At 41.5% G+C, this 18,281-nt stretch overlaps 1 protein-coding gene across 3 annotated transcripts in view; it reads left to right on the forward strand.

Annotated features, from left to right (window-relative positions):
* Nucleotides 1-13,776, forward strand: part of KCNJ1 (potassium voltage-gated channel subfamily J member 1) — a 57,053-nt gene extending 43,277 nt beyond the window's left edge. For 2 of the 3 annotated variants that reach the window (XM_029574179.1, XM_029574180.1), the window contains exon 2: nt 12,060-13,776. In XM_029574179.1, coding sequence (XP_029430039.1) covers nt 12,089-13,207 — 1,119 coding nt within the window. In that variant the 5' untranslated portion in view covers nt 12,060-12,088 and the 3' untranslated portion in view covers nt 13,208-13,776. The remainder of the gene's footprint in view (nt 1-12,059) is intronic. The other variant, XM_029574181.1, reaches the window with a different exon arrangement.
* The last annotated feature ends 4,505 nt before the right edge of the window (nt 13,777-18,281 follow it).

Raw genomic sequence — 18,281 nt, forward strand, 5'->3', positions numbered from 1 at the left:
GCCTCAGGCAAAGAGTTCCAGAAAATAGGGGCTGCAACTGAAGAGTCCCTTGTTGTATTGAGCCGAGCATGTTGTAGTGATGGAATATCCAGGAGAACTCTCTGGGAAGACCTCAGCTGACGAGAAGGGCAATACACATGTAGCAGTGCACTGCACCAAGGAGAAGCTAAGGAAGAAATCAATCTGAAAGCTGTATGCCAGTCTTATCTGTATTCATTGGATAATTGGTAACCAGTGAAGATCAATTAAAACTGGTGTAATATGGTCCTTGCGCTTGTTAACAAAAATTAAGCGAGCTGCGGCATTCAAGAGTAATTGCAGCAGTTTTAGCGTCTTTGCAGGGAGACCTAAGTAGATGGAATTGTAGTAATCAACAAGGGACAATTACAAGCCTACACAATTGTCCAGAAGTCAGACTTGCCTAGCAGATGTTTTAGGCCACATAGTACTCATAGTTCATAGCAGTGGCATAGCTACAGGTGGGCCTGCGTAGGCAGGGGCCACCCAATTTGGTCCTAGGCCCACCTAACCAGAAAATCCCTGTTGGAGTGATGCTGTTGCGGGATCCCATCCCCATGACAGTGAAGAGGAAGGCCAGATCTGCAAGGCCACCTAGGGTTCCCATCCCTGCAATGACGAAGGCCGGAGCTGCAAGGCTGCTGTGGGATCCCATCCCCATGATAAAGAGGAGGGCCAGAGCTGCAAGGCCATCGTGCGATCCCATCCCCATGACGGCAAAGAAGGCTGGAGCTGCAAGGCCACCATGGGATCCTATCCCTGCAATGGCAGAAGTAGGACTTTGGTTGTGCAGCTTGTACCTAATGAAAAGGCCCTGTGTGTGTGTGTGTGGGGTGTGGGGGGGGGGGGGGGGTGTGAAACTAGAAGCTTGAATGTATGTGTGGGGGTGAAAATGGGAGCTTGAATATGTGATCTAACAAACAAAGAGCTTCGGTGCGAACCAAAACAGCACAGTCACAAAAGGTATCGCTTGTACACATCCACAAGTGCTCTTCACCAATCAACAAAATAATTGTATAAGTGGAGACCGCATCAGCAAGCCTTCGATGACGTGCTTAGAGTCAAGCTAAGCCGTCCGGTCATCTCTATCATTTGCGGTCCGGCTGGCTTAGCTTGACTCTAAGCACATCGTCGAAGGCTTGCTGATGCGGTCTCGGCTTATACAATTATTTTGTTGGTTGGTGAAGAGCACTTGTGGATGTGTACAAGCAATACCTTTTGTGGCTAGCTTGAATATGTGTACATGTTGGTTAGAATGGGAGCTTGAATGTGCGTATGTGTGGGTGAGAATGGAAGCTTGAATGTGTGTATGTGTGGGTGAGAATGGGAGCTTGAATGTGTTTGTGTGGGGGTGAGAATGGGAGCTTGAATGTGTGTGTGGGTGAGAATGGGAGGCTGAATTTGTGGATGAGAATGGGAGTCTGGGTGTGGGTCTGTGTGTGCATAAGAATGAGAGCCTGTGGGGAGAGTGAGAGCTTCTGTGTGTGAGGGAGTCTGTGAGAGAGAGTGCATGTGTGTGTGATGGAGGAAGGAAAGAAGACGGTAGGAGAAAAGAGACACTGAAAAGGAATTAGGAGAGCAACAAAGGAAAAATGGGAAAAGAGGCCAGGACCAACTGATTAGAAAAATACAAAGATCAGACAGTGGCGTAACAAAAGTAAAAACAATTATTATGAGATTTTAGCAATTTGAATATGCCATCTTTGGGAATATGCATTTCTTATATTTTTGTATTTTGCTCTTTCTTCAGTATTCCACTGTTCAGAGTCTAGTTTCTTAGGCTTTCTATTTTGGTTTTATCTGCATGTTTCTGTTTCAAATTTGTAGTCTCTTATTTCTATATTAGGTAAAGGTTGGTCTCTGTTTTGCTTGTGTGTGTGACTTAAGTGCAGCATTTCTGCTAGCGTGTAGTTTCTCTGTAGTAGTCCAGCTTGTTTTGTTATTCCAGTATATGATGTATTAATGTTCTAGGGCCCAGTGTAGTATTTGCATTGCTGCTTCTTCATAAGGTTGCTGTTATTTGAGTCATGAGAGTCAATGCTGTGACTGTATGATATGGCAAGGTTCTAGATGTCTGTCTTTGCAGGAGTTTGTGTTACTTCACAAAATAGCAGTGGAGGGATATTTTTTGCTGAGGTGACACCAGAATTGGAATATTTTTTTCATGTTAGTTGTAATGTGAATTGTCCTAGCTCTGCTCTGCACCTGTTCTGATGATTAATGATATTTTTTTGTAGTTATGACGATTTCTGGCCTTTTGCAAAGAGGATTTATGAAAGAATACATTAATTTTAGTTTTATTACATGATTGATTGGATCTGATTGCTTTCTTTGCTTTTTACATGATATACTTGTGCATTTATAAACTTCAATAAATATAAAAAAATTCATACAGATTAATAAGGAGTTTTTAATGCTGGTAAGTACTTGAAATACTTGAGGTAAAATTTTATGTTTCGTGCTTGATGCATAATGGTTATTACAAACTACTTAGAAAGCCATTGTAGGGTGCAGTATACGGCATTATATATCAATAAGAATACAACTAGAAGGTCTCAGACCTGCATGCCTACAGCCCACCCATGTTAACCTTGTGCCCACCCAAAAAATCCATTCTGGATACGCCACTGTCTCATACATACATGCAGGCTGTCTCATACACACACACATAGGCTCCCTCAATCTCACATACACAAGCATACACACATACGTGGGGTCACGTTATTGGCCACCATTTGTAAAAGGGGTCCTATGGGGGGAGTCCTCCTTATAACTCCCTGAGCAGGGCAGACTCCCTAGACTCTTTGGCCCCCTTTAAAGCTCACTCTCCCCTTCTTTCTCACTCACTTGTGCTCTCTCCATCTCTCTCATTTACACACACTCTTCATACACCTCTCACACACATACACACACACGCACACACACACACTTTCCCTTCCTTCCTCCATCCCTCCCTCACATGTCTCTCCCTTACACACCTCTCCTTTTCTCACATATTTTTCTCACTCTTAAACATGCTCTCTCCCTATCACACATTTCTTTCCCTCCCTTTCTCACATGTGCGCCCTCCCGCACTCACATGCCTCTCACTCTCACTTAGTCATGCTCTCTATCTCTCACACACACATACTCTCTCCTCTTTCTCACCCTTATACTTCTCTCATACTCACTTGAGCCACAAATCATAAAGAGACTTATTTTGAGCCTTGGCAAGAGAATTTTACTCTTTATTCCATTTTTCTGAGCCCCTTTGACCTTTCCCAGTGATATGCAGCCAGTTTATTATTAAATGACATATTTTAGCTCTGTCTTACTCTCCTCTTCCCTCCACTCCATCTCTGAATTTTTCCATGATATGTACCAGTTACAGTGGGTATATGAATTGGACCCCCACAATCTTCAGAGGACTTCATCATGACATTGAAACAGCCTTGTTTTCTTATATTTAGACCCACACTCAGCCTTGCAGACAGCATTGATTGTACTTAATACACTTTTCCTTTCATTGAGAAGGTGGAGCCAAGAGTCTGCTTGAGAAAGATTTTCACATGGAGAGATATGGCCCTTGTGTATGAAGCAGGGCTTGCACCCAGAGTTGTGCGGGGAACTGTGTGATGCTAGCTCTCATCCTGGTAGATGAGGAGACCAAGTCAATAGATGGAATGGTGAGCAGCTATGTGTGGAAATTGATGCTAAGAGCAGCTACAGGAGATGCACCGCTTTCTGGCTGTAAGCTGGTTGCTAAGATGGAGCCAGGAAAACTCTGGTCCATGGTCCAGAGCAGCCCCTTCCACCTGCCTACTATTTGCTTCTCTTCTTGAGGTTAGTTCTTCCCTTAGGTTAATTTGGTTATTCTGCCCAAATTCCTCTTAAGCTATAAGAATTCCGCTTAAGTCTTAGCTCCTCCAAATTCTAGAGGGTCTGTGCAACAAAGCCAAGTAGGACTGGCTATAGATCCTAAGATTTAACAAAACTAAATTACAAGCAGCACACAGTTGTAAAAATAAACTTAGACCAGTGTTTCCAACCTTTTCATGCCTAGGACACACCTATATCAACAAAACTATTGAGTAGCACACCAATCTCCTTGAGCAGGCAGTGAAGAGTGGGACAGGGAGAGAATGCATATGGCCAAAAGAAGAGCTAGGAAGACCTTGAAAGCCCCACTAGTCTCTCTTCCAAATTTTAAAATATAGGGAGAGAGGAGGTGAACACTCATGAATCCATCATGATGCACCAGTTCTCCCAGGAGAAGGTAGGTGTGGTGTGGGCAACCAGCTTGATTTGTTACCTGCTGCATGTGGCTGTCAGTTTTCCTTCTCTGCTGCTGCTCCCACCACTCAAAGTAGTCACATCCAGTGCTCAGTGCATGCGCTCCCCATTTTGTTCAGCCTGGGGATAAGACAGAGGCTTGAAGATCTCAAAGAAGGGAAAGATGGGGACGGTATTGTGTGTATTGTGTGTGCTACATAAAGCAGTCCCAGCTATCTGTGCCCTGCATGCTGCCCATTATCAGATCACACTCTAGGACTCAAGCTGTAGCTAGGATGAAGAGACATGCATGAGTACACATGTTCTCAGAAAGGAGTTTAAGAGCCACTGTTGGTGTCTCTTGTTGCTATGAGGTGCTGGCCTGGATCTGAGCGTCAGGCAGTGGTGACTTTTCTGATCAGGTCTGAAGTGACACCAGTGTGCCCTGGCAATACGTGGGCACTTGGACACACTGGGAAGGCCAATAAGCACCCTAAGCCTCCTGATCCCTGACTTCCTGGGGTTTCTAGATAGGTTGAAAAGCTGAGTATTGTATTAGCTCTAATGAACTTGTAAGCACTGAGACTCTTCTAGCTCATTTGTCAAACTCTCCAATAGAACACTTTATATACCTATGGTATAGGAGAATAACAGATTAAGACATTGATGGTTTTGAAATGAAAGTGTAACTGTGAACTTTTTCTGCATCAAGTAGTTGCAGTCTATGTATATGCATAGAAAAAACTGGAACCTACTTTCCTATCACCTCCAGACCCACAACACTGGACCAATCTTTGAAACAGGTACCATTTCAACCCTGGGCCTCAACCCAGCCAGGAGAATAAAGTAGGCTGCTATTTTATTCTTCAATGCTCTACACCTAGAGCCAGTAAGCAGCCCTTTTCAAGAGTCACACCATTTACTGTGTCTTCTCTCTCTGGCATAGCATGCTGGTGCTTGGCAAGTATTTCCAGGATATATCTGTACCACAATGATACTTTCTATACAGTTAGTGGTGTAGTAGGTGGTACTTTATGAGGGATCATGGAGCAGTTCTCGTAGACTTAAAGAAACCAGCTGAGTGTGGAAAATACCCACATTACATGTATAAAGTATGTTCTATTTTCATTGTTGCAGGGGACTATCCTAGTGATGAGTCAGATGTGCCAGGACCAAGTAGTAGGCACGTGCAGAAGGAAAAAATGTGTTTCATTTTAAAATAATTTTGTATGGACCCTAGTTTGTTTCTTTAATTTCAAATTTAAAAAAATGATTTTTAGTTTGATTCTTTTTCGTTTGCCATTAAAGTCAATGGGGATAGCATTATAGGCAATTTTCAACCTATATTGGGCTTCAGAATAAGGGTTTTCTAATCAATTGTCTTAAACTTGTGAGAAGAAACCAATTTGAAGAGGGAAAGAATTCCAAGGTACTTATACTGAGGAGACTGGAAAGTGGCACCAAAAGTGGTATGAATAACCGTAAGGGAGCAAAGGAGTACCAGCATTGGCAGGCTTTCACCAAGTCACTGCAAGAGGAGCAAAGCCACAGAAAAAGTGGGAAGAACAAAGGTCCAAAAGAGGGCACCAGCAACAGTGCCATAAACTCTTGATGGCATCCCATGTGGCATACTGGCACCTAAAGTGACATTAGCACATCCTAAGGCAGCATGAAAGGGAACCAAGCAGAAAAGGTGGCTTAAAAACCTGCAAGGGATCAAGCAGCAAAAGGGTGACTGGAAGGCTTCAAAGCAGCATGAAATGTGCCCCCAGACTGGCAAGGTGTTAACTCTGGGGTAAGACAGCAAGGCACAGTGGCAAAAGGTATAAGGTCTGGGCATGGAAGCAAGGCTGAGTGGCACAAAGACCCCCTGAGATGCAGAGTGGAATTTAGATTTTCTTGTAGAATGGGTTTGCCAAATGTAAAGGTTATTATCACAATTAGTACATCACAAAGGTTTCTCTAATGATTGTAGGGTGGTTTTCCAGGAAAGCAGTGAGGGCTGCTTTATTTAGAAACCATTTCCCAAATCATTGAACTGCCCTCAGCCTGTTCCATTTCCTGATTTTCTGTTTTGCATGAAACCTTTGACACTTCTCTAAGTTTTATCACATGTGTACATCAAAATGGTTTCTCTTGATCATCTTTTGTGATATGCTAAGTGTGATAATAACCAGATCTTACACCTTGAAGTCACTCTTTGTGCCACTTGACCCCTTTATCAGTGCCTACCTTGGAAGTTTTTATTACCACCTTTTCTGCTTTGTTTCCCCTTCATGTTGACTTATGATACTAATGCCACTTTTGGTGCCAGTTTGCTGCTTGAGATGCCATCAAGAGTTCATGGCACTGTTGCTGGTAACTGGTAACCTCTTTTAGAGCCTTAGCCAATGCCAGTGCCAACCTGTTCAATTTTGGATAAATTTACATTCACTTTATCTGCTCTGCATTTACCTACCCCTGTCATGAATGGTTTTATGTCACTGGGATGTGAAGATTACAACGGTGATTTAAAATTTTGCATTGGTATTGTAATGCCCACTGACTGTGCCAGTACCAAGCTTTTGTGTGAAGAACAGAGAAACTGCTGCAGTGAGTGTAAGTCTGCTCTGCACTACTTCTCTGACACAAACAGGCTTCACAATACCACCTGTTATGCTGCACTCTCTGCTAGGGATGTGAATCGTTTTTGAACGATTAAAATTATCATCAGATAATTTTAAAATCGTCCTAAATCGTCCTAAATCGTTAGAGTGCACGATACAATACAAATGCCCCCGATTTATCGTCAGGGGCATTTGTATTGTATCATTAAATAGGGCACGGGAATTATTTGGGGGAGGGCGGGAAAACCGGCACACCAAAACAACCCCTAAACCCACCCCGACCCTTTAAAACCAATTCCTTACCCTCCCCCCACCCTCCCGAACCCCCCCAAAATGTTAAATTACCTGGTGGTCCAGTGGGGGGGGGGGGGGGGGGGGTCCTGGCGCGATCTCCCGCTCTCGGGCCATTGGCACCATTTTGGCTGCCACTAATTAAAATGGCGCCGATGGCCCTATTAAAAAAAACAAAAACACCCGACCCTTTAAATCGACCCCCCCCTTAGCCTCCCCCACCCTCCCGACCCTTTTTTTTTAGGGAGGCCCGCGCCGCTAAAAAGAAAAACCCACCCGACCCTTTAAATCGAGCCCACCCTCCCGACCCCCCCAAAACCTTTTAAAATTACCTGGTGGTCCAGGGGGGCCTCGGAGAGAGATTTCCCGTTCCCAGGCATCAGCTGTTCTAAAAAAAAATGGCGCCGATGCCCCTTTGCCCTTACCATGTGACATCTTTAAAGATGGCGCCGGCCATCTTTACTCATCAGCCCCTATTATAGAGTATTGCAAAATGGCAACACGATTCGAGTGCAGGAGGTCATTCCCGGACCTCCACTGGACTTTTGGCAAGTCTTGTGGGGGTCAGGAGGCCCCCCCCAAGCTGGCCAAAAGTCCCTGGGGGTCCAGCGGGGGTCCGGGAGCGATCTCCTATGCTCGTGACGTCGGGGGACAGGAACCAAAATGGCGCCGGCGCCATTTCTATCAACACACCCGTGGCCCGAGAGTGGAAGATCACACCGGGACCCCCCCACTGGACCCCAGGTAATTTAAGACATTTTGGGGGGGTTCGGGAGGGTGGGGGATTTATTTTAAAGGGTCGGGGTGAGTTTTAGGGTTGTTTTAGTGTGCCGGTTTTCCCGCCCTCCCCTGATTTACGATTTACACGATATTTAAAAAAACAAAACCGCGACGATCCGATTCCCTCCCCCCCCCCAGCCAAAATCGATCGTTAAGACGATCGATCACACGATTCACATCTCTACCTAATATACCTGATATGTTGAAGGTACCAATAAGTCCAGCGTTCTTGTATTTTATTATCAACGAACCTATGTTAGCTCTAAATGATCTTCATAATAGGCTTCATCTATAGTTTTCAAGAATAACTTTAAAACTCAGCCTTATATTTAATCATTGGTCACTGAATGCTCATTTTTTTAAAAGATTTTTTGAGATTAAACCACTGCCCCTTTCTTGTGAAATAGACTGTACTGTGTACATATATTTTATGCGCTATGTGCAAAATTATCACTTCATGCAAACATGGACAAATTCTTCACTTCACGAAATCACTTAACTTAAAACTGTTCTGTAGTCATGTATGCCTTGATGATAGAAGCCTTCTACTATGAAGCAACTCTGCCCGACATGGAATCATGTTTCGGATTAATGATCCTTTTTCAAGGGCTTAAATCATATTGCAATAATCACTGTTCAAATGTGGCCTGGTAGCATTCCATTTCCGGGATCAGCAGGTCAAAATCTGTTCATCTATTTCATGGAAAGTTATATGTGTAATATAAGCACAGAGAAGATTATGAGCAGAGGCATTGGAATTAGGGGGGGGGGGGAAGAGAGGAGGGGGCTGGGCATGTAGCAGTGCTCTCTGATTTAACATATTGAAGTGGCTTCATTATACACAGGAAGTGCAGCTCACCCCTTAGATAATCTGCTTCAATGCCATCAGTCATGGAAAGAAGAGAGATTTTACCCAGGGATTTCTAGAAGGAAAAAGGAAGTTAATGATCAGCAATGGTCTGTTTGTTTGAGAATATATTTTTAATTTTTTTTTATCCAAGCTATGTTCCAACATGAAGAGTAGCAAACAGTACACTTCAGAATTCAAGCTCTGAAAAATGACCTTCCATCCCCAGGTAATAACCACTTAAAGTTTAACCTGATCCACTGACTCTGCTAGAAAATTAAGCAGACAAGAGAGGTAAATGATAAACATTTAAATCAAATGACCCTTTAAAAAGCGGCTTCCAGAATAGGAAAAAAACAGGCCTTCCTTTCAAAGCATAAATTCATACATGGCACCTGTTAGACATTTTTCATATGATTGAATTGGGTCTCCAGGTAGGCTGAGCGACCTGCATGAAGGGACCAGAGAAAATCCAATGAGCATGAGGTGGCTGAATTTTAACGTGAAAGGGGCCTACTGACAGAAATGGTGGAGGCTTTCGCTGTAGTGGATTCTGGGCGTGCTCGGGGAGATATATGGTGGTGGGGGAAGGACAGAGAATTTGAATGTGGGGAGAGGGAGTTGGGGTTAGGTTTCATGCTGAAACACATGCGCATCTACCCAAGTGCATGAAAATCAAGACTTTTCGTTAAACCACCAGCGAATGAAGCAGCTGTGAATCTATGTATGAGAGAGAAACAGTGAAACCTTTTAATAAGGAATTTTCAGATATAATAAATCACTCATATATTCCAGTGTAGCAAAAAGGCTATTAAAATGAAAGCTCCTTGTTATGATGAAAAGTCAATTAGATTAAAGTGCAAAGTTCTAGAAGCTGCACTGGTATCTTTGTAGGCTTTAATACTGTTGAAAAGGACCAACAAAAAGTTGTTGTAATCTATAAGCTTTTATCACCACAACACTCTTCGTCAGATGTTGCATAAAGGTGTGAAGCTCCTATCATATGTATAGATATCTAGTCACCATATAGGTTTGGAGAAAATTTGATTCTTTTATTTCAAGACCACTGGGTACGCAAGGTAATGTGTTGAATGCTATGTCGGAAGCATTCAACACATTACCTTACGTCTGAGTGTAACCAGTTCCTCAGGGGTACTTCCTGACTGGATTAAGGATTTTAATTAGTCCATGGTCAACTGGAGATTTAAACATTTATTGAGGAAGGGTCCTTTCCAGGGAAGGCGTTCAACACCGTGGGGCAGGTCTGGAATAATTTCAAGCTGCATCTTCCTGAGGTTCCAACTGGTCTAACTTTTATTTACAGATGAGAAAACATATTCGCAAGGGTTACTTCACAGGGAAACATCACAGTAAATGCATTAAGTACTCCATTTTTTGACACAGTGATAAACACATCAGATTAATACTTTACAAAATCATACTCTCAGGGTAAATCTATTTCAGGGGTTGACACAGCATTTTGCTGAGTCCCTGCCTATATGAGTTAATGGGGTTTTTTCCAGAATACTTGGGAGTCTCAGAAATTTTAAGGCATTCCAGCTACAAGGTTCTGAATCTCTCTTTCTCAGTACCTAATGTGACAAAGATAATTATTCAAAGTCTTCAGATGCTAACACTAGAAGGGGCTCCTGGAAAGAGGAGATTTTGCTGGTAGCAATGCATTGGCAGGCAAAAAGGGAGCCCAGTGAAGGAATATGGTGAGTTGCTGGAATTTTCCATGCTGGTTCAGGAGCTAGCCTGATGAGATATTCACTTTTTGCCTTATTCTCTGGAAGTGCCCATTCTCTCGCTATAGTTCCAACACAAGAGGTCACTAAACACACACAGGGTCTCCTTACCTAGTTTACAGGATCCTCTGCAAATAAGGGGTTTCATAAACTGGGCTTATGGCACACAAATGTCCATAGTATGGGTTAAATAAATCCAAGTGCACCTTCAACAGGACTGCTTATTACTATTCATCAATATGGGTCCTCTAGAATATTATGGAGCTACAGACTCAGTTGTGCAAGGGCTACATGAGGACAGGACTAAGAGGAAGTGGTTAAATGGCACTTTTAATGTTGACTTTATCAATCTGAGGAGGGCATTATCTCTCTACAGAATCAACACTTCCATGGGCCCAGTCTAGACCACTGTTTACTATGAAGTTCATGTAGTCAAGCTCTCACTCCAGCCTACAGTCAATCAAAAGGTGTCAATAGCAATAATTAACAGTAGGCTAAGGAATGTTCCTCAGAAAGTACTGAGGAGTGAAATGACTAGTTAGTTATACTTTCTCATGCTTTTCACCAAATTTCAGGAGAAAATCCCACGCAGTGCGACGGTCAGGCATCTAGTCGAGCTGAAAGAGCACTGGGTCTGGCCTCTTGCCCATCACACCTCTGAGGTGAAAGTGTAACACAATCATCCACACCTGGCATATCTGATTACTCAATTAGTAACAGCTACTTACTCTTAGCACTTTTTAATCAGCTGCTGGAAATCCCAGGAAAGCAACAAGTTATTCTCCCTACTAGAAAACTGTTGAAATAAGTTCAAAAATCTGAGTAACAGCAAGGTTAGTGGTCATCTATAAATAGGATTTATATACTATATACTTCTGGGAATACTGTCCATATAGAAAACAAGGGTTTAGCTTCAATAGTTACAAGTTAATGGTTTGCTTTGTTTAGTTTCCTATATAAAATTAGCCACTACGCTTAATTCCAAAAAATGGGAACATTGCAGTTTCTGTAAGCAGTCCACTGTGGAGAAAGGTCCAGTTGAGGTATCCCTAGACACACAAGCAGAGCCAACATGCTTGATGCGACAAGGATTTATGCAGCACTGCTGGGCAGTATATACCATAGGGCAGCTATTAGTGCCAAAATTCACCATATATTATATGCTTTATTCCTTTTTACTAGAACTGAACTTACTATTTAAGATAAAAGAAAAAGAGAAAGAATTGGAGCTAAAATTAAATTAGACTATCAATTAACACTGTATAACTATTAACTAACCTAAATTCAGATTGTTATTTGCTGGGTTATGTCTGAGTTAAGATGTATCAACTACATGTTATTTGTAATTTCCTCTTCCTCCTTTACAATGTTGATTGTGAACCGGCATGATATGTCCTATGAATGTCGGTATATTTTAAAAGCATTTAAATAAATAAATAAATAAATAAATGTCAGTTTTGCCCTGCAGCCTCTTTACCTGGTGCTACAATTACTGAATTTTTAAATTACTTTTGTCAGTTTTCTAGGCTGAAGTGCTATTCATCAAGATGTTTGCAGCCCTTCGAAAATACCTTGGTTGCTGTGTAAAAGGACAACAGCGGCGCAGAGCAAGACTAGTTTCCAAAAATGGAAGGTGCAACATTGAGTTTGGTAATGTGGAGGAGCAGTCAAGAATTGCTTTTTTGGCAGACATATGGACTACCATCCTTGATCTCAAGTGGAGATACAAGATGACAATTTTCATCTCTGCTTTTCTAGGGAGCTGGTTTCTCTTTGGTCTACTTTGGTATGCAGTGGCCTATCTACATAACGATCTTCCAGAATTCAACCCTTCCATAAATCATACACCATGTGTGGAAAACATCAATGGATTGACATCTTCTTTTCTGTTCTCCTTGGAGACCCAGGTCACTATTGGCTATGGGTTCAGGTGTGTGACTGAAGAATGTGGCACTGCCATCTTTTTGCTGGTCTGTCAGTCAATTCTAGGAGTCATCATTAATTCTTTCATGTGTGGCGCCATCTTGGCTAAGATTTCCCGACCCAAGAAACGGGGTAAGACCATCACATTCAGCAAGAAAGCTGTGATCAGCAAACGAGCAGGGAAGCTATGCCTCTTAATCCGGGTTGCCAACCTTAGGAAAAGTTTGCTGATTGGAAGCCATATATATGGAAAACTTTTAAAGACCACTGTTACACCTGAAGGTGAGACCATTATCTTGGACCAGGTGAATATAAACTTTGTGGTTGATGCTGGCAATGAAAACCTGTTCTTTGTCTCTCCATTAACTATCTATCACATCATTGATAAAAATAGTCCATTTTTTGAGATGACAGCTGAAACAATCCTCCAACAGGACTTTGAGCTGGTGGTGTTTTTGGATGGCACAGTGGAAGCCACTAGTGCCACCTGCCAAGTTAGGACTTCCTACATTCCTGAGGAAGTGCTCTGGGGCTACCGCTTTGCTCCAATAGTTTCCAAGACCAAGGAAGGGAAGTACAGAGTAGATTTCTCTAACTTTAGCAAAACTGTGGAAGTTGAGACTCCACATTGTGCCTTTTGCCTCTACAATGAAAGAGATGCTAAATCCAGAATCAAGAAAGCCTATGACAACCCAGGCTTTATTCTTTCAGAAGTGAATGAGGCAACTGAAACAAAAATGTAGGTGGAATGAGGCACCTTCTACAATGATAAAACTTTCTTATACCAAGTTCTGTTCATACATGTCTGCATTACACAGAACAAACAAAATATTTTTCTGCTTTATCAACATGGAATTTCATGAAATCTTAGGTCAATTTAGCAAAGTTAACATAGTTAACATAGATTTTTCCAGCAAATTTTGGGGACAATTTTCAAACAGTACACATAGCTGCAAACTAATCAGGCAGTTTAAAACATGTACTTTACTTACAGTTTCAAACAGAAACTACAAACACGCGTACATCAATGAGGGGATGCATGAATATCCTGGGCCAGAGTGTGCCAAATGGATTTTAAAAGCTGCTGGGATATGCGCATACATGCCCGCTGTATGCACAAATAAAAAGTTTCCAAAAAGGGGGTATGGGGTGTGGGCATGGGCATTCTGGGGTTTCATCATGAAATTTGAACTTTCATCGTTATGCACATTGGCTTGTGCTGGAGTCCACTGTGCGTAACTTTACTTCTGCAATGGATGACATGTAACTAATGAAACAAAAAAATCTAGTCAGACCAGCAGGGTTTGAAGGGTCAGGGCTAACAGGGAGGAAGGGAGGCTATTAAATTAGTGGGGGGAGGGGGGGGGTTGAAAGTCCTGTCCCTTAACTGGGCAAACTGGGAATTAACTCTGAAAACTATCAATGACTTCGGCGCGCGTCCTTTTAAAATGTCCCCACTTACGCAGTAGAAGCGGGATTTGCACACACGTACGCATGTCCACTTAAAACTGAGTTCACATGTGCATGCAGTGAGGCTATTTTATAACGTATTGCGCATGTTATAAAATGGCTGCACCCCTGAGCACAGGCCGATGATCATGCATAAATGTGTGCCCGCACACCGGTTTATAAGTTACCGTCACATTGGTTTTCTTTGAAAGTTGGCAAATATATAGTATGTACACTAAGATGGGAACTTTTAAACAGTTGCGCAGGCGCATATGTACGTGCATATGCCAGCTCATGCGAATGGACTCGGCTGTTTTATAACATACACGCGTATATGCACACATGGTATAAAATAGGCTGTATGCATGTACATGTGTGCACAATTTTATATAGATGAACACATGTGCATGCAAATGACACATCTTCCATGAACATGGGGGAATTTTTAGAAGATATGCGCACCGACGCAATTACCTGTTTCCTCGGTTCATTCCCAGTTCATGTAGGTAAAGGATAGGACTTCCTAACCCCCCTTGTTAAATAGCCTCCCTTTTAACCTGTTAGCCTTAACTCTTAAAACTCTGCTGATTAGCCTAGTTTTTATTGTTTCATGATTTACATGCCATCTATAGCAGAAGTAAAATTACGCAGTAGGGGACCCCAGGATGCACTTAAATAGTTACTTGCTGGTTTCATTGAAAAATCCAGGAATGCCCATGTTCTGCCCAAACCACATCCATTCCCCGCCCCTTTATTTGAAAAACGTTTTGTGCGTTTACTTGGAGATACACGTGTACTCGCGCGCCTTTTAAAATCCACACAGCACGCACCGGCCTGAGTTCTGCTCATATCTCTAGGCTTTGGTGAGTGTAGGGCTTTTAAAATTCACCTTTAAAAGTTTCCATGTATATTGCATCTCCTATTGTGCAGATAGTGAAATGGAAAGAAAACAGCACACATGTATTTGGAAATAGAATTGTAAGTGCCCTGCTTTCCTCCTCAGACCTAAAATGCCTACAAGAAATGACCCTTGTTCTTGTGGTTAAAAGTGCACATGCTATGGGACCACACATACTTTTAGTCACATTTGAAGAGGGCAATTTTTAGTCTGGCCATTTTGCCCAGGTAAGTAGCTTTGAAAATTGCCCTCATTATATAAACAGTTTTTTACAGTCTTATGCATGGTGCAGCTGATTGAGCTACAAAAAATACATCAAGTTTTGATCTTAATTCCTAAGAAAAATAATTTTCTTGTAAAATCTCCCTGTAAAGTCATGAAAGCAGCAGTAAATTTCTTCCTGAAGAAATTCACTTTTTATTTCATGGGCTAAACCTTTTTTAGTGAAGGGATGCAAAAATGCAATGTCTTCTATCAAATTTAACAAGTCCACAGTGGCAGGAAATAAGATTCCCAAATTTTGCCTAGTGCCTACAGGTACAACAAAAAAAACATAAATGGACCAAAATAGCACCTGTTCCGAACAATTCTTTCTTCCACAGCATCCTAGTACGTAGTTGCTAGGCACTATCCACTCATCAACATGCCGTCATGAGATTTCTTTCTTACCAATGAAGCCTTGTGCTCTGGATTCTTCCATTTCCCTCACCCAATATAGATATAGTTTCTGGGCATGATACAGCATTTACCATATATATAAATGAGCACAATTATATCATTTCCCTCCCTTATTTTGTTTCCTCATTATTGTTACATGGACATATGTCATAGTATTAAATTCATTTTGGAAGGCCCATTTCTTTCTTTGTTATTCGACACTCACAGATTTGCCATGTACCATAGGTTTCTACATGTTCAATGGCTGCCTCTTGTCTGATGAAGGTCTTCACTGCCATATATACATAGCATAGATGTCTCGGATTGTTGATGTTAAAAAATATAGAAAAAGTACAATCGGTCATAGTTTGCACTTTATTTGCCTAGGATTGTAGTACATACATAGTACTATCTTATTTACTTCATACTTTCTGCTTGGCATGTTCTAGTCTACTACTTTTCTTTGCTGTAAACTACCAATCAAAACTGAGTCAGAAGGAACAAAAACTGAGCCAAACTCTCATGAGATGGAATTGGGTTATTATCATGAAACTGTGAATCTATTATATAAATATATGTGCATAGATATGATCTATGATTTCTTTCAAACTGCTAAACTAAAATGTCTAATTATGCTACATTAATTTAGTTAAACTCCAGGAATAATTTGAAATTCGGCATATCTATTGTTGGTTAAACCTGAGGTTGGCAACAATCAAGAGGCTTTATCAGTCTGCAAGTTACTCATTTCTATATGAATACAACTTCAAACTATATAAACAGATTTAAAGAAACCTATCATGAAATGTAAACAGTACACTGTTTTAGCACTTAGGGATATCATGAGGGCAGGATGAGATAATTTTGGCTTTACTTCATTGCATCTAAAGACTTATAGTTCTAATTTCTCTAAGAAATGAAAGAATACAAGTCCACAGATATAACAGGATAAAAATAGTATTGTCCCATATGATGTCCACTTTGAGTCTGTTCCATTCAGTAAATCCTTTTTGAGCAGGTCCCTTAGTAAGAAGGAATATTGCCATCATAGTATAGGCTTGCTGGTCAGGACTCCAGGGTTTCATCTCGTAATTTGTCACTGCTCCCCCCCCCCCCCCCCCCATGATCTTAGGCAAGGTCCCATGCTTCCCTGCTGATTTATCTAACTATATACGTGCAAACATCAACAATTTTCTGACCTCTTCCATTCAGAAAACGTTATTTAGCATGCAAGTTGCCTTTATGCAAAATTCCTGAGCCTTGGTAATAGCCAAATATCTGTTGATACTTGTCTCATGCATGTTTTTTCATTTGTACCAACTTGGAGGGGGAAAAGGTATGTGGATAGTTCTGTGCCAAATTTTTTGCATACCTCCTAATTTTACAGAATGGAGGCTTATAGTTTTAACATTGGGACCCAGGATTGATGAAAGACACTATACCAATAAAACTATATGCTAGCACATAGGAATATTTATTGTATGTCAGTGATTTATGATAGAGATTATTAATGCTGAGTCAACCTATGGATACAAATTTGAAGGCGATGTCATGGGGCATTTTTATAATTGTAGTTACATTCTGAGAGACTAAACCTCTCTAAATTGGTCAATGTTGCTACAACTGACTCATATTTTATGTAACTTCTGGAGTGATAATCCTGGATAAGGACCTAGGACCCACACCTCAATCACAGTCTTTTAAAGTTAAGGCTTCTCATGTTGTTAATTCATCTGCTTGTCTATGATTCCCTGAGTGGAGGGAGCAGTGGTGGATTCCCGATGAAGACCGGCCCGGGGATTCGCCGCACAGGCTGGCCCAGGAAATACCAAGTGGTCTGCCGAGCACGGCTCTGTCACGGCCGCGCTCGGCAGATCACGTGACTAGCACGACCAGCCCACCGGGGGATGCCCGATCCCCCGATAGGCCAATCTGCCTCTGGGAGGGAGGAATAATTTTCTAGGCCCTGTGCCTTGTTTCAAGTCAAATCCCAATTTAAAGTTCATAGTAAACAGCACTTATGATCATTCAGAAGTACACAGCAGCAATAATCAGGCTGGAAGCCCTGTGTGGTTTCCAACATAACTTTTACAGATAACTTTTGTAGTTGATTGAAAATATTCTTTACAGCTTTTTATCTTTCAAAATATGATGTTAAAATTTTAATTTTTAAATAAATTTCTGACCTTTTCTCTTTTAATTAATTTGTATTAATGAATAATTTCTAATTTAAATTAATGTTTAGGTTTTCCTCCTTTCCAATCAATGTGGTCAGTTGGTAAAATCCCTCCCAGTTGATAGGAAACAATTTGATCATATTGCATAGACAAAGTTCCAGTTTCTCCTACCTCTCCTGTAGTTATTTTCTTGTCCTTTCTCTCCTCTCTCGATACCTGATGGGTACCTGTTTTACTCCTTCTCCTCCTTGAATCTCATTGAGATGAGCTAGTTGTATGTATATTGTTTTATTTATTGTTTGGTATTTAACTGTTTCATTGTAAAGCCTGTTGCTGCATTATAGTTCATTGTAAACCGAGGTGATGTCCTGAACGTGCTGCGGTATATAAAAAAATCCATAAATAAATAAATAATAATTAAATGACAGTGAACCTGAAGATGAGTCCACAAAGTCACCTTCTCTCATCTTCTCCCAGAAATGGGTGAAAAACCTCTCCTCCTCCAGATCTGAACATAGATCCCCATGCTCTCTGGTTGAGAGTCACCACTCCCCTAGACGACATATACTGAGCGCCTGGATGAGTACTCAGGCAATGCTGAAACACAAAAGTCTTAAAAAGGGAAACCAAAAATTG

The sequence above is a fragment of the Rhinatrema bivittatum genome, chromosome 12, assembly GCF_901001135.1.
Source record: "Rhinatrema bivittatum chromosome 12, aRhiBiv1.1, whole genome shotgun sequence".
Taxonomy (NCBI): Eukaryota; Metazoa; Chordata; class Amphibia; order Gymnophiona; family Rhinatrematidae; genus Rhinatrema; species Rhinatrema bivittatum.